Below are 17,963 nucleotides of genomic sequence, written 5' to 3'. Positions count from 1 at the left end.
CCACTGAGGCCCCTTGCTTGACAGAGATAAACTAGCAGGCTGAATGGGACATGACTTGTTGAAAAGATATCACAAAGACACTACTTCGAGTTCAATTTAGTGCATTTCTATAGGCGAGAGCAGGTACCATGACTGCTGCGTGACACGACAGCAGCTTCATAGAGGCGGCATCAGCGCGGCTGGCAGAAAGAGTCCAAGTCAGCAGTTTGATCTGCCATTGTGATAACACAACACAAAGGGCATAACCTCACTTTAAAAACTCATTTTGACTGGCTTATTGTTGTGGTTGTTTCACTTGTCAAGGACTAACCAGTTATTAAGCTGAGGAGGGGTTTCATATTTTTTCTGTTTTAATTGAGCTAATGCTTTGATCAGAATTACATTGCTCCACTATGTTTCAAAATAGGTGGTTAAGAATAGATTATCTGTTTCAAAAAACAAAACAAAAAAACTTTCCAGAGTGATCTTCTTGGGTCAGCAAATTTACCTTGATTACCTTCTTGTAGACAGTACTCTTGAATATATTCCAACAGATCTATTTACTCTTCTTAGAAGATTTGCTGGAATTCTGAAGAGCTATTTGGTATGACAGATGTTCCCCTCTTTAATCCCTGCTTAAGTTCATCAGTGCAAATAAGTCTTTTCCTGCCTGCGATAAGTGCTTATTTATATGAACATCCATACTGGAAATGCAAGCACAATTGTTTCAGTCTTAAATGGGTATCTGTTATTGATGATTAGACTTTTTATTTAGTCATGCTCACTTTTTGCTTAACAAGTGTCATTCTTCCAATCAGGGATCGAAGACAACAGCATAAGATTTTGCCATAGAAAATTTAGCTCCCTTCTGTGTCACATCAATCATGAATAAGCAATGTTGGAGTTTGTTTACCTAAGCTGCATAGCAATTAATTATGGGAAAGTGAACTGATTAGTGGAAATTAGTTATTTTAATTGTAAATTTAGTGAAATCAAGGTTTGTTTGTGAAGAAACAGAAGAAAGGACTAATTAGTAAATCAATATTATTAAAAATGAATTATTCATCTGCTCCTTGAAAGAAAAAAATCTCTCTGGGAAAGGACTTTTCATTGTTTAAAACTTTAATTTAGATATATAAATACATCCAAATATTTCAAAGAGTGGACAAACTGCATCTCAATGAAGACAGTGCGTAGGGGTATTTATGGTTAATTTGGAAAATTAAGATTTCTCATCCTCATAATTTCAAGACAATCTACAAACATGCTAATCAAATGGTGCAATATGTAGCAACATGTGAAAATCACACTTGTCTCTGAAGTGTAATGCACTTATTGAAATATTACTTAACAATTTAAGAACTAGCACTTCAGGTCCCAGCCCCAAAATGCGCCAATGTCATTGCAGAATTGCGGTGTATCTTACATTCCCTGTGATCCGATATGCAGCAGGTTAATGCAAATATGCAAATTATATACACACACACACATTAAAATATACAGATTTGTTGCATCCTTATATATTACCTTCTCAGGGTGTCTAATGCTGGTATAAACTTAGCATACAAAGAAGTTAAAAATAGAATTGGAATTGTATTTTGATTAAAACTGAGGTTGCTAGAAGACAATGCCTGGAGAAATAAATGACAAGCTCTAAAACTTTATCCTTATGAAATATTGAGCTTTTAATCAACGTTCTTCGTTTATTGGTGGTTTCAATAACTAGTCAAGTAACACCTAACACATCTAAGCCTTCCTTTGTTTGAAGAAAATTCTTTCTTCATCATCCCTATAATTATGAAGAAACTTGCCATAGAATCTATGCCAGTGTTTTCAAGTCATAAATTATGTTATCTGCTCCACCTACTGGTTGCCTTGTGGAAGAGATCCAACTGCATCCTACAGTTAGAAATACACTGAGATAGTGTTAAGATCTATCCAATTTTCGTATTCATAACATTTCTGTTGAGACTGAGATTTTAAAGGGGGAATTTTAAGTTTGTTTTTCAGAGAAAGCCATGGAATCCTTATTTTATTTCTTTAAATGGTGCCTGCTTTTCCTCGCGTTATTCTTTCTCAGGTTTGTAGTGCCAGCACAAAGCTTTTACAAAGACTGAACAACATCATTTTAGTTTTTTAGACTGAACATCTTTTCTATCCATAAGACAAATCAATAAGAGCAGAGCTTTTATCATCATTTAATATTTGTAAGACACACTGCAATTGACAGTGGTTAATTTTTATAATAACTATTCTACATTGTAACCCTTCCCAGAGCGGCTTAAAATATGAACATAAGCAATGTGTGTCTCCTTGTGTATGTAGTTTTAAAATGTAATTTTGTCGCTCAACTTCAGCAAGAAAAAGAAGAATGTGCTGAAACAGTGAAAGCCAACCAAATTATTACATATATTGTTCCTGTGTTTTGGAAGATTTTGAATCTTCAAGTGACAAGAACTATAAATATACCTGTTTTCTGCCTCTCATATTATTGCACCAAAATAGCTACTAACATCCTCTTCCTCCTCTTAAAAGCGACTTGCTATGACAGAGCTTGCATTCATCAGTAATTTGGCTAAAACAACAAATGGTAGCATTAAAATCAGTAGTGGAATTATAAAATTAATTTTTTTAGTTAGTATGCCATGGTAAATGGCTTCTATTGCAGTTTGACCTGCTGTCTCTGGTGTTTTGGTTTGTAAAGCGATGATATTTGCAGTATTATTAATTTGCATGTGTTTATTTCTATTTTGGCTCGGCATGTAATGCCTCAGGCTTATATTATTGATTCAAAAAGAGCTAAGTAGTCCGTTGTAGCAGTGTTGGCTGCTGTGGCTTTTCGGGATCTGCAGACAAAGATGATGTGCCCACACTGTTTTCCGCTTTTTAAACAACTCAATAAAAATAATGATGACATTGTCCTTGAAATGCAACTTGGTGGTACAGTTTTATGGTATGAAGCAAAATCTTACCAATTTTGAAGATAGCTGTAAATCTTGTGCTATAGCATATTTCCTTCAGATAAATAAATTCGCTGGAGGATTTGAGAGAAAATGGCGAGTAGCGGTCCCTGATCTGGCTTTAGCTGTCCATATTGTGTGCAGTGAGTTAGTTTTCAATAATAGCCAAACAGAACGTAGAAAAAAATGCTTTCATCCTAGTCAGATATAAGATAAAGAAAAGAAGTCTATTGCATGGAGAAGATCCATTTAAAACATAATACTTTACATTAAAGATTGCTCAAAACCTTGGTTTTGTGTCATGATCAGAGTATGTTGAAGTGCAGTTTTCGGGCAATGTTGTCCAGAGAAGAAACACTTGCTTTTTTGGGGGGGGGGGGGAACGCGGCTGGCACTGTAGGTTAAACCACAGAGTCTAGGGCTTGCCGATCAGAAAGTTGGCGGTTTGAATCACCGTGATGGGGTGAGCTCCCATTGTTCGGTCCCTGCTCCTGTCAACCTAGCAGTTCGAAAGCACGTCAAAGTGCAAGTAGATAAATAGGGACCGCTCCGGCGGGAAGGTAAACAGCGTTTCTGTGCGCTGCTCTTGTTCGCTAGAAATGGCTTAGTCATTCTGGCCACATGACCCAGAAGTTGTACGCCGGCTCCCCAGGCCACTAAAGCAAGATGAGCGCCGCAACCCCAGAGTTGTCCACGACTGGACCTAATGGTCAGGGGTACCTTTACCTTTACCTGGCCAGAAGACACAGCCCTGCCGCCAGAACTCTTTTTTCAGATGATTTATTTATTTTGTTTGTAAAATTTATTTCCTACCCCTCATCACCAAACAATTCCAGGGTGGATCACAATAATAAAAATATACCATAAATACGCCATAAAGTCAGATTTTAAAATTCCCTATTAACACTAGCATGACAATAGGCAGCTCACGTCATCTGTTCCACTTTAGACAATCCAGGTCTCTCTGGATGCCTGCATGCATCACACGCTATCCCCAAAGTCTTTGTAAAAGAGATAGGTTTCCAGCTGGCACTAAAACCTATAACTGTCAGCACCAGCCACATTTTGGGGGAAGGATATTTCCACAGTTGGGGTGCCATCATTGAGAAAGCCTGATATTTGCAGGATTCTTAAATCAAAGGACCAACAATACAGAGAGGGGCACTCCTTGAGATAACTTGGTCCTAAGATATAAATGGCTGAGCCCCCTGGAAGACCACTATCTGCAAAATAAGAGGAGGACCACCCAGCCAGCTCCTTCAGAGAGATGGCACCTACCACAAACCAACTCTAGTTAGCCTACATGAGGCTTCAGTTGGCTATAAGTCCCTTTAGAGACAACATCTTCTGCAGTTGTCTTGACAACTCTTAGAGCTGTCCAAAGGCCTGGTCCAATCTGCTTTGACTGAATACTACCCGATTGTCCTGTTAGCATCAAGCTCCCATAAGATTGGGTATCTTGAAAGCACCGTTATTCTCTTTTGGTAGAAAGAACAACTGGTGAGTTTATAAAGTAAGGGGAAATCCCAGAGCAAGGAGTCCAGTGAATGAGTCATATTAAAGGCTTAGTTTAATAATTTAAAATGAATACTGCTAAATTAGTTATTAAAGAAATGGAGATATATAAATGACCTAGCCAAAATGGAGGTACTTTAGGAATAATGCTGGACCTCAGTTACGGCATTTCATCAATGGATAAGTAAAACATCACTGATACTGTATACAGACCTGCAGAGTATAGGTTAGCATTTCCTGCCTCTTGTTCAAGCAAAATTATTATTAAATTCAAGAGGACTTTTCACACTGCAAGATTCTTGCACATAAGAAATCAGTTTTCCATGTACATCCCAACCCAGTTAAGCCAAACCTTTTGAATTTAAGATGTTGACACACCACAATTCTAAGACAACTCACTTGGGACTTAGGTCCGAGTGCATGAATTGAGTGTGTGATTTAGAAATCTGAACAGGTGTCAGCCTTCCTTGCAACTCACAGCTACACTGAAGTTTGTTCAGATGGTTGTCATTTGTTTAAGTTCTAGAAGGCAAAATCTTAACCAAAGGCTCTCTTTTGTGAGTTCTTTAAATCTTTGAATAATATTTAGAAATTCTACAGTGAAGTATGAACTATTTTCTTTGAGGCTAATCTATAATAGATCCTTGGTTATGCCGTTCCAAAATGCACATATACACCTGATTGTAGTTAAAAGAAATTGGTATTATTTTTAACAAAGAGATTACACTATATGGAATCACTCACTTCTTTATTTTTGCAATATTTTCAAAGTATGTGTATGTGTATTTAAATTTCCAAATCATTCTTTCACCTCTTGACACAGAGAGAGGCCACCAGAGCTCTCTCCTCCATCTGGACATTACCAGGAATGTTCAGTGGAATTCTTATGGAAGCATTAACTGCAGTACCTGGAAAAATATCATGTTTCTTTTCAGTTCCCCACAAGAGTAATTGAATGTTGAATATCTTACTAAATGCTGGACTGTGACAGTGTGTTAACACTCTTGACTATCTCCTAACAGCAGGGCAATTATTTGCTGAGTGGGATTTTTATAAATCCCCTGGCAGTAGTATGTCCTGATAATTATGATGAAGTGCACTGGTCAGTGTTGATTCAGCAATTCCGTTTCCAGCAAATATTTCTTTCACACCTCTCCTTCATGCTTCTACATTTATGGTTTCTTTTTTCAAGAAATGCGCTCTCTGCTTCTCCGTCTCTCTGTGTGTTTCACAAAGAAAGTAGAATAAATTACATGCACACAAAAAGTTTCAAGGAACGAGCTAGAGCTTTGCAAGGGAAAGGATCTAGGGATCAGGCTGTCATGCAATGTATTTGATGACTTACCCATTTTGGACAGAGTAATATTGTTTGCCTTTTGGGGCTACCTGTGTGCCCAACATTGTTCTTGAATCCCAGGTTGAACTCTGTCTTGGAATGCTTTTTTCCAAATTCACTATATATACCAACTGCACCCTTCCTGGATTTGTGAGGTCTAACCACCATTATACATGCCTTGGTAAGTTCTCAACTAGATCTTATCAGTGCATTGTATGTGCAACTACTCTTGAACATAGTTGAGAAAATAAGGTGGGTCCAGAATGCAGCTGCGGAGCTATTGGCAGGAGTTAATCTACAAGGAGCATTTTAATTTGGGGATTGATTTCAAAAGCATTGGAAAGGGATTACTTGTAGTTCGGAAAGCTGTTTTAGGTGGGTGCCTGATACCATTTGTAGATGGTGTATCTGACAGCAGGAATCTGTAAAAATAAAATAAAAATGCAACAGTAGCAATGCATCTTAAGTGATGACACTGGATTATTATCAAAAGAAAATTAGAAGAGTGTGGGTGACTGCTCAATGTAGAAAAAAATACCAGGTTTTTTTAAAAAATGTGATATTTATATAATTCACGAACTTGATCCTTCCTAGCAAAACCTTTCTCTTTGCCCTCTGCATGCCATTCTCAATTACCAAGATTAAAAATTATATGAAGAAAGCAAAATGATACATTGTTAGAAATGAAAATGATTCAAAATATTAATGTAATGCTAAGGGTGGCCGGGTAACAAATGGCACATGCACGCCTATGCTTGGGATCTGGCAAAATTAATAATACTTCTGGGTCATGCATGGTTTTCCCTGGTGGAAGGCCTGATGAAGAAAATTATTCCAGGGCAAGAGAGCAGAGAGTGTTTGTGTGTTGGGATCTCAAGCCATATCATTCAGAGGAATTGGCCACTCTCCAGGTGCCCGGCTTGGATTTGCTCCTTTTTCGTAACAACAGCAGCATTGCTCCTTTTTCGTAACAACGTGGAGCTCAGTTTTCCTTTTTACAGCGAGTCAGAATCCTTTTTACAGCGAGTCAGAATCATAGCCTTAAAACACACACACACACACACACACACACACACACACACACACACAGCTTTCACACCTCATTTGCCATATTCACCACTGGGCCACTATTCAGCAGAAGGGCGTATTGCAAGGAGGTCAGTAAGAAGCTATTAGCAGAGTCTCCCCCAGAGGTTTCTTTGGTCTTATTGAGTTGGAAGTTAGCATGACAGTACTGCAAATAACTCAGTTGTAGGTTTTTTAACAGTTAGCACAGATTTCCCTATAGTGTTTGTCACTTCAGAAAATTGTTCCTGAAAATGAAGTCCCAGAAAGCCAGCTTTGACAGAGGCCCTTGCGAGAGACGCTTGCGAAAAACATGGACACAGAAAAATGTGTCATGCTCTCCATAGACTAGATGTGATTTGAAAGGGGGTTGGGGTTGGGAATAACCTATAGTACTATTTAGAAATAAAGCTGGAAAGCACACTTTAGCATTGGATACCCTGCTAAAGTAACACTGATGACTTTCTAACTGGTTATACTGGGTGGTGAAAATGAACGAACAGGATGTTGGGAATGACCCTGGGGTTTTTGAGAGCATAAACGCCAGTCGGTTTTTGTATGGATGGATGGGGTTGGGGAGCAGAGATGGGTGGATGGCAAGGAAACTGGTTATGTATTGTCACCATAGGTTAAACCAAAGGGGGGATATTTACAGAGAAACTCATAGGTCTGTTCATTTATACATGTTTTTATATGTTCAGATAAAACTATTCAGTTTACTGTTCTGCAGAATAGGAGCTGAGGATGGAGCATGATGATTGCTCTGCTAATGCAGTATAAACAAGGGTAACATCCAGCTACTGTTGAGTACTTTTAAGTCTCACAGGTTTCAGCAGAATAACTCTCCCATTGAATTAAACATGAGCAAAAGCTGCCATATTTTGGCTGGTCATGTCTCAAAACATTAACACCAGTGTTGGCAGGACACCATACCACTACTACTATATATACACTTGTTGCTGTGTGGGAGGTGAAAGTAAATACAGGTTAAAGCCAAGGATCACTTAGAAGAAACCAGTTTGCCTATTATCATCCTGTATTCTTGTTGCTTTTTAAAAAGTATACTTATTTTTAAGCCAAACCTTAACTTTTCTGGGCAGAATATGAACTGCATAATAAGATGACCGCTAAACAATTATTTAATCAGTTTTGCACAGGTAGAGGATATGAGTAGGGAAGTATCTTGTTTGGGGTGATTTTTCCCAGGGATTTCTTAGATATGATGACCTAAGTGTTTCATGATATTCAGGTGGTGACAGGATAGAACTTGGAAATGAATGTACAGAAATATAAAGCTAGGTTTCTTAAATATAGAAGAACAAGCCTTGCTGATGAAGAATGAGCATGGCTTTTGCAAAGGAAACCCCTGCCTCATAAACCTTCTGGAGTTCTTTGAGAATTTCACTTAGCATTTAGTGATAGAAATGGTCCGATTGACACTTTTACTCAGTCTTCTAAATACCTTTTGACAATGCCACTAACCAGAGTCTGCTGAGCAACGTTAACAGTCATTATATATGAGGATTGGCACTTTGATGGATTGGCAGTTAGTTAAAGAACAGAAAATAGATTAAATAGACAGACTAGGATTAAATAGACAGTTTTCCACAGTGGTGCAAAGTAAACAGAAGAATCTGTAGTGGGACTGGCACTGTTTAAATTATTAGTTCATTATCTGGAGTCAAGGGTGAACAATGAGGTACCCAAGACTGCCAAATGATGGTGGAAACCCAAGAAGATATAGAAGGGCTCCAAAAGGACTTCTCTAAACTTTGTGAATGAACAATAAAATGGGAAATTAGGTTGAGTGTAAGCAAACCAATGCACATTGAGACAAAATACTCCTGATTTAGCATATACATTGATGGTGTGTCAACTGGTAATGACTAACCCAAGGAGAAAGTACTTTATGTCATTATAGACAGTTCAATGAAAGCATCAGTGCAGTTTGTGGCAGCGGTAAAGAAGGCAAATTCCTTGCTATATCTAGGTTATTAGGCAATGGATTGAAAATAAAACAGCCAGGATTATAGTGACTATATACAAATCTACAACTATTTTTAGAATGTAGCATAGAGTTCTGGTCAGCCAATCACAAAAAGGATATCATAGGACTCAAAAAGCGGCAGGAAAAGACAAAATGATCCAAAAGTTGGAGCATTTTCCCCGTAATTAAAAGCTAATGAGTTTATGTCCTTACCGTTCAATAAACAGCCAATCTTCCCATCCAATTATCTCTCTGCATATAGGAGGAGTCTTCTATACATTTGAACAGCAATATATAGATATAGATAAATAAAAGCTTGCTTAACTTTTTGACACTAAGAGTTTGAATTTTCCTGTGGGACACACTAATGAAAAATGCATTACAGCTAATTGAGGAGCACTCAATCCTCTCACTCCCAAGAGGTTAATACATTATGAGAAGCTGGACTCTTAAGTTTCCCTAGGAGCCAGAAATCAGCAGCAGATGCAACAATATAAACATAGACTCTACATCTGCTTCAGCTCAGTTCGAACGCTTTCTTCATTTCTCTTATTCAACAGTGCTTAACAGTTAAAAAGATAATTATGCTACCTGCATAAATCTTGTTTCAACAGGCCGATACGCTTGTTCTAAAATGGCTCTTTGGGAACAACATATCAATAATCCTTTTTAAAATTTTTCTTTGCGCTGATTAGATGACTTACACATCCCACAGCTCTCCCAACCCATTGAGGTGGCATGTGTAGATGCAGGTTTTTGGGTGTGCTTGTAGTGCCATATGAAGAACCACATGGAAGCAGCATCCCCCGCTGTATTGAAAACTGAATGTACAGAAGCAGTGCTGTGCATGCAGTTCCTGGGACGGCATCCAGCATTCAGGATATATTTGTGGTTCCGTGTCAATAATTCAGAGCATACAACAGTTGGTGTACCAATGAGTGATATCCAACTAAGTCAAATTCAGGCTAGTACTCTTACTCAATGAAACCTGAGTCAATTATGTCCATCGATTTTAGTGGGTCTATTCTAACACTGGATATCACCCAAGGATGTCTGGTTTGAATCTACAACGCATTTCTTCCAGGGGTTCTATGGCAAATAACATGGGAAAGGTTCTCTGCAGGAAGAAATTTAAACATCAAACAAAACTCTTTACATACACATACACAAAATCCCCAAGTGATTTATTTATTTATAACAGTAATTCTATACCACCATCATGTAAAATATGAGTGCAGTGTACAACAATATATGAACAATAAAAGAAATATTAAAAGAAGTATGTATAATATGTATTATTCTTCCATAATCTTCAGCTGTCTTGGTGAGCTTGTCTTCTGAAAGCATGTAATAACTAATTTATAATAAATAATATAAATAAATGATACATTGTTTGATTTGCTATCTAAACTAGAGAAATTTTGAAGCAATGCACATAAATGGTGGTGTGTCTTTAGATTGCAGGAATATACAACTCGCCGTACAGGAAATTACCGGATCCAATGGAATTGGAATTAAGGAAAGCAAAACCTTTGAGGCCCAAGAAGAAAAAGGTCAAGAAGGATGCTGTTGATCTCCACTGGAATGCTTATTCTGATTTGTTTGGCTTCCAACGAGAGCCAGCTCTTCCTCCTATTGGGAGACAAAAACCTCAGGTATTGTGTATCAATAGCTCCCAATAACAGCCACAGCTATGGAGTGTTAAGTATGTTTAATCTCGTTGATTTCATTGTTCTTGACCGTTATTCTAGGACAAACATTCATGAAATGACTGAAAGGTTTTTGTTTCCATGAGAGACCATGTGTTTTAAATGGCCACATAAAATGAAAGATGTTAGCCATACCCTGTACAGTGGTACCTCGGGTTACAGACACTTCAGGTTACAGACGCTTCAGGTCACAGACTCCGCTAACCTGAGAACAGAAATCGTGCAGCGGCGGCACAGCAGCGAGATGTCCCATTAGCTAAAGTGCTACCTCGGGTTAAGAACGGTTTCAGGTTAAGAACGGACCTCTGGAACGAATTAAGTTCTTAACCTGAGGTACCACTGTGTATAATAGCTCTCAAGCTGCAATTGTTGTTTTATTCAGGAGATCTGGTTTAATCAACCTTAATGGGAATGGAACTTTACATTCATTTCATTGTGGGAGAAAGTTCCACGTACTTAAACCACAGAACTTTCCCAAGCATTGAAGAGAATGGACTATCCCTGTCCTTGCTCACAGAGATGGCTATGAGTACAGTGGAATCTTGGTTCTCGAACTTAATCCATTCCAGGAGTCTGTTCAACTCCTGAAACTGTTCGAAAACCAAGGCACGGCTTCCGATTGGCTGCAGGAGCTTCCTGCACTCAACTGGAAGCTGCGTTGGATGTTCGGCTTCTGAAAAACGTTTGCAAACTGGAACACTCACTTCCGGGTTTGCGGCGTTCGGGAGCCGATTTGTTCAGGAGCCAAGCCATTCAGGAACCAAGTTATCACTGTACATTCTTTGGTGGGGCATTCCATAGCGCAGAAGAATATAAGACAGTCCCTTCATACCCTGAGCTCTGCATGCCCTGTGAAGGTTTCACAAAACGTTGAGTTATCTCCAGTACCTAGAAGGAGTCACATCAGTGTTTCAAATTGTTTTTGCCCTGTACCATTTTAAATCTGAGAATCAAAATAACAGAAGTGATGACAATTTCATCTTTCTTTATTTCCTCCCGCTCACACAATGTTCACTTAGAATGTCATTTGCTGCTGATCCAACTGAGTTGCAATGTTAATTTCCCTGACTGAAAGATCAATTTACCAGGGGTAGAAGAATGAACAGGCAACATACATTTCTAAGGCGTACATATTTCCCTATATTGTGTAAAGATCTCCTTAATATTTTAAAATCAGAGTGGAAATCTTACTGTTTCTGTAACTACTTCCTGCTGCAAACTTGAACTCACTGAAATTGGTTATAACAGTTAATGGCCATTTAAAATCAATTAAGCTCTTCCCTAGAGTAGATGGGAGTATCTCCACTAGCCTCCAATTTGCCAAAATACAGTTATACTACGTGTTGATTTGCTAAGTTTCTCTTGTTTAGGCTACTTTGGAGCATTTCCCCCCCAGTTTAGACACAGACAAAGAAACTTACACAAGAAAGCCTTTCAGAACAAAGAGAAGACTTCTACTTATTTCCCTGCACATTGAAGAGGGAATTTACTGTATAATACTTTAATCCTTTCAGTGCCCTGGGATGTACACTGTGGAGTAAATTTTCAAAGTACAGTGCATGGATTTAACTGTGCGACTCTCATTGATGTTAATGGGAGTCACACGGCTAAATCCCTGGACAACACAATTTAGAGGTGTATATTTGGGAAAGGACATTGGTCTGAGCTGATGAAACAGCTGGAATGAAAATCCAACAGAATGCACTGTTCTTAAAGTGGTCTGGTGGTGTGACAATGAGGGATTTATAATTGCTAGCTATCCTTGTGACTTAGTACTCAGTGACAGCAGCATTTGACATTAAACTTGTGTACCTTACACATTAGGCCCCATGTGAGTGTTAAGATACCAAAATGTGCTCAAGGAGAGTGTTAAAACAAGAGTTTGTATTCATGTCAAATTTTCAGACTAAACATTTAACTATCTATTGGCTTTCTCAGGCAGTATATGGGAAAATATTGTGTGTGTGTGTATGTAACACACACACATATATTCATACTGTTGATATATATTCTGTCAGATCTCTGACTTTTATCACAGAATTAACTAGAATTACAAAACGCTGTAAACAAAGATTGTGAAATTAGTTGTCACTTTATTAAAGGTAATTAAGAACATCTACATTGCTTTATTTTCTCTCTCCTTTCCCCCTTATGGCCTGCTATGCAAGGCAAACAGGATAGGATCAGATGCTAAGGTTCTTGGATCATTTGAGTTATCATCCATAAATGCAGTGAAACATTCAGGATAGTACACTCATCTGGTGTGCAAGAAGTTGTATGAATCAGATACTGTTGTTAGACCTCAGGCTGAGTTACCAAAATTGGCCTCCAAACCATAATCAGAGCTTTTCTGGATCAAACTATATTCCAAAATCCTGTTCATACAGTGACCAATAGCGAGTAGCCATTGATTGTCTTATCCTCTAGGTCAGCCTTTCTCAACCTGTGGGTCCCCAGATGTTGTTGAACTACAACTCCCATCACCCCTAGCTAGCAAGGCCAGAGCTCAGGGATGATGGGAGTTGTAGTCCAACAACATCTGGGGACCCACAGGTTGAGAACCGCTGCTCTAGGTCAATGGTTCCCAATTGGTAGTTTTATGAGAGGTGGAGAAAAACCTTGCTCTACCTACTTTCTCCACACCATGAAAAATCATTTAGAACTTTATTGATAATTTTGGTTACTCTTTTCTGAAACTTTACCTTTTTTGCGGTGAGGCAACCACAAACTGTACACAGCACTCCACATATGGTTATATCATAGCTTGGGGTAATGGCATTATGATATTAGCTGTTGGTTTTTTTAATGACCCCCAAAGTGAGATTTCACAGCTGTAGGGTTGACATCATCATGCTATCAACTATGATCCCAAAGTCCCATCCTTTCCATCCAATGCATGTGTAGAGGCAAATCGCTTTAAAGTGGAATGCCACTGTATGCAACATTTACGCCATGTAAATTGTATGCAACATTTACACATCATAAGCTACTGTAAGCATGGACTTCCCCATTCATTCCAGTGGAGACCACTCTGCATTCTTTTTCTGTGTATAGAGCTTCCCTTTTTCATAATATTAAGGGGAAAGAACTTACAGGTTCGTGCACATCAGATCCCTGACTCATAAGGAGATTGCTGTATTTTGATGACAGAATGCAATTCCGCATGCACTTAAATGCCTCTGCAGTAAAGCATGGTCTTATCTATGTTGGATTGTGCCCATAACAGCAAAACATAGCAGGGGTGCAAGACGGTAGGAATTAAGTGAGAACTTTGAAATGGAAAACAATGTAAGTCTTCTGTTTTACTGTTTACACTGAATCCCCATTCTGTGCTTAAAGGACTGTCATCACCTAAATAAGATCATGATTAATTCTTTCCCCCATTTCATGTTTTTAACTGCAAATTTCTAGATAACATAAGCAAATAATGTGCATTATTTTGAGTCAATTACTTGATTGCACTCATTACTCCTGTGAAACCTAATAAACTTTTTAATTTCTTTTTCACACCTTTAAAAGCTCTGTAGTGGTCCCAATAAAATAAATTTATTCTTGGCGTAACCCTTTTGGAAATGAAGGAGGGGGATCCTGGCACAATGAATAACTGCTATGATCACTTGCTTCCTTCTTTTCAGGAGACCTGGCAATTGGGGTGCTGTGCCTTTAAAAAGTAAAGTTCCAATAAAAATCCATTAACAACTTTCAAATATAGCAATCCTTCTGTCCAGCTGTGAAAAGTACTAGATGATACTTATTTGCCATTTGTGTTATTTACGGTCCGTGACTTTTATGGTAACTGGTTCCTATTATTGGTTTCTATTAATGTAAAACATAAGTGAACATAAATGAGGCGTGAATCATTTCTTTTTATTAGCCCTGCAGTCTTCACTCAGTTCTTGCAGTAACTCCAGCTGTGGCTTGTTAGTGATAACCTATTTAAAGAAAGAGATCCTTCAGAATAAGAGGCATGATTAGGATTCTTGCCCCCACCTCCTTTTCTTGGGTGAGATTGTTTCACTACTTCAGTGTTAGGACAACAGTGGTAAAAAGGAAAACAAGCTGTAATTGGCAACTCAGCAATAGTCAGCTGCCTGTAAATTGTATTGAGTTACAGTGCTAATGATACTTACGGTACGTTCATACTTACTACCTAAAGACAAGAGGTGGGGTAACCCTTTTAAAAAACACTGGATAGATTTTTCCTTTACCAAATATCAATGGTCTGGGTTCCCACAAACATAGTGTTAGCTTGTCAACATTTCTATGTCTGGAGCACTTCAGACTGTTGATGGCAGATCATACAGCAAATTCTGTCCACCCAGCACCCAAATTATTTATCCACATAGAAAACTAACATAGAAAAGGCTCTTCTCCCTCACATTTTTGTGTGTGTTTGTTATAATTTGGAAGCCTATTCAATCATACAAGCCCCTGCTAAGTCTAGAATGGTATAGTTCAGATATGATTCATCACTTCTTCCACTGTTTGTGATAACTCAGCAAATGTGTAATTATATTAATATAATTAAGGTCAGATAAAAGCTTACTTATTAATCTATAGAAAATTATCACAAGATTAGGTAAGGACCCAAAACTATTAAATTTAGCTTTTCACCAAGATTCGAGAGAGAAACAAGCCTACTCTTAGATGCAGAGACATCAGTGCTTGGCTGCTAATAAAAATCAAAGCAAAGAGGAACAGCCCCAGTGCAGAACGCATATCTTCTCCTGTACCTTTCAGGGCCCATTTCGTGATCCTGTTGAAGTGCTGCAGCAACGCTATAAGCCTTTGGAACCGTCTGTGCAGGTGGCAGCTTCAAACGTTTCACTGGAGCTTGCCAGAGAAAAAATTAAACAAGAAGAGTGGAGAAACCGTGTACATGATGAAGTGTAAGTTGCTTGCTTTCCCCTCCTGTTTTCGCTTCACTGTGCCTCTTCTTTTTATATCTTTTACTGTTGCTCAATAGACTCAAAAAAGCTGTTGATTCTGAAAAGTTGAAAAGCAACCATTAAGCATAAGTCTATCTAAGCATCATATTTCGTGGACCAAGATTTTCAAATGTCTTAGGCCCTGATCTATTCACCCAGGAAAGCTGAAATACTTGGATTTAAGCTTGTTTAGCTGAGTTGAGGTCAATGGGGCTAAATCGGTTTAAAACCAAGTCCATTTCATCTTGATTGATTTGTGGATTGGGCTATTATTCTGTAATAATCCCACTTAAGTAGTTAGGTTAGCCGCTTCAGATGACAAGCCACTGAACAGCCCTGATCTTAGTCAAGCAAATCAGACACTCCTGACCAGAAGAGAACTCCACTGCTTCGTACTTCTTCACCAAATACATGCAAGCTTTCACTGCAGGCTGTACCTCACCCAACCCCATCCCAGCATGGTTCAATAATAGCTTCCTTACTGTGGCTGCATCTGAGAAATAATTAAGGTAATTCCACACCACCTGGAACATTGAAACTGTTGAATCTCAAGCCTTGTCAGAGGAATTTGGCACTCTCCAGGTGCCCGGCTTTGATTCCATGTTGACCTCCCCGTCAGCGACTCCCGGCAAGACAAGGCGAGGTCTCTATCGGCCGATTCTCCTCAACGTGAGAAGAACACAACCATCCCTCCTCCCTCACTCCCAGGGAGGGGAGAGAGACAGACAGAAATGTATTTACATGCCTTTATTTCTGTCTTTCCAGTAGTGCAGAGAAACGTGTCTGCACCCTCTCACATCAGCAGCCAGAGAGAGAATAACTCCACCCATGTACTTCCAGTACAGGGTCATGTGACACTCTGAGCTAACATCCGGTGCTCAGTGCACATAATAGACTGTCCCTTGTTCCCACGGTACAGTCCCATAACATCAACATCCGGTTTGGCTTTCCAGCCATCTGGAGCACTCAGCAGCATTGCTCCTTTTTCGTAACAACCTCCCCCAAAAGAATCAATGCATGTTGCGGCAAGCAAAGCGTGATCCAGAGAAGAAAACAAACAGTTGTTATACACATAACACTCCCCTGTTGTTTCAGTTCCACCCTTGGAACTACCCGCCACTGGTTTCCCCAGTGTACCTCTCTGGTTGTCTGGCTTCCAAGGAATGAGTGCATCTGCATTACCTTGGCTAGCAACTCTCTGTTGTGTCTTTGTCTCTGACTTAGACACAGCTCCAACCTGTCCTCGGTTGTGTACAACAGCAACACATGCAACAGCTAAATTAGCATACTCTTCTGAGTACCTTTTGGGTGGTTCACCCTTTGTGACTCTCTCAGACCTGCGTATGAGGTGCTGATCCTCTCTGCTCACTGGTTCTGTCTCAGGACTCATAGGAGAACCAGTTCCAACAGTAAACAGTGGTTCAACCTTCACCTTTGAAGGTCTATCCATTGTGTGAGATTTCCTCTCAATGACTGTGACAACTGAGCTCTCTGAGCTATCACTGTCGCTCTCAGTACCACTGTACTCTGTGAAATCATCATCTGAATCGTCCTCTGTGGGAAATGTGTGTGCTATCACTCTCTCCTTTTCAGGAGCACTCTCTAGAAATTTTGTGAGAATCACCTGACCAGATTCAGACAAAAGTACTCTGTAGAGACCCTTTTCATATCCCACAAAAATGCCTCTGGCATTCTTTACTCCACCTGGAGCTTCTGTCCTCACATGAGACCCAAAAACCTTGAAATGGGCAACAGAAGGTCTTCTCTGGAACAGTTCCCAACTCTTTTGAAACCTTTCTCACCCACGCATGACAAAACGACATGAGTGACTCCGCCCAGAACTCATGTGGCAGATGTGAACTAAGCAATTGCGCATTCATCCCCTTTTGCAATTCTCTGTTCACCCGTACACAGACACCCCTGTTCCACGCTTCCGCTGAAACAGCAACTTTGTGTCTTATCCCTTTCTTGTGCAGGAACCTCTGGAAATCCTGTAAAAGAAAAATCTGCTTCTCATCTGTCAAAAGACAATCAATGTTAGCATCATGCATGTCTTTAACCTTGTCACAAAACTCCTGAAACCTTTCCAAGGCTTCCTGTGGCCTTTTTAACACATAAACCCAGACATAGTTAGAGAAATGATCCACACACACAAGATAAAATCTTGCATTGCCTCTAGATGGTTCTAGAGGACCAATCACATCAGCATACACCCGCTGAAACGCTCTGTTGACTCCGGTCTTCTTCTTGCTCACACCTGCAAGAGAAACTAGGTTAGACACAGATGAATTACATTCCATGTAATCACTTTGTGCAAAAGTCAACAAATATAGTCCATCTTTCTGTCTGGCAGAAAGATATAACTCTCCATCTTTGAAGATCTCGCAGCTCTTATCATCATAGGACAGTTTCAGTCCTTTCTTTGCAATCTGCGAAACACTCAGCAGATTGAACTTCAATTCAGGAACCAAGTAAACATTGTGT

The 17,963-nt window shown here is 39.3% G+C and overlaps 1 protein-coding gene across 2 annotated transcripts in view; it reads left to right on the top strand.

Annotated features, from left to right (window-relative positions):
• Window positions 1-17,963, top strand: part of SPATA17 (spermatogenesis associated 17) — a gene marked incomplete at both ends in the record, with an annotated part of 76,004 nt that overhangs the window by 26,463 nt on the left and 31,578 nt on the right. For both annotated transcript variants that reach the window (XM_083605350.1, XM_083605349.1), the window contains 2 exons: window positions 10,300-10,497; window positions 15,292-15,440. In XM_083605350.1, the coding sequence (XP_083461476.1) occupies window positions 10,300-10,497; window positions 15,292-15,440 (347 nt within the window). The remainder of the gene's footprint in view (window positions 1-10,299; window positions 10,498-15,291; window positions 15,441-17,963) is intronic.

This window comes from Podarcis filfolensis (assembly GCF_964270895.1).
Source record: "Podarcis filfolensis genome assembly, chromosome: 3".
NCBI lineage: Eukaryota > Metazoa > Chordata > Lepidosauria > Squamata > Lacertidae > Podarcis > Podarcis filfolensis.
Note: the sequence above shows the minus strand (reverse complement) of the source record. Positions and strands in the feature narration are given on the sequence as shown.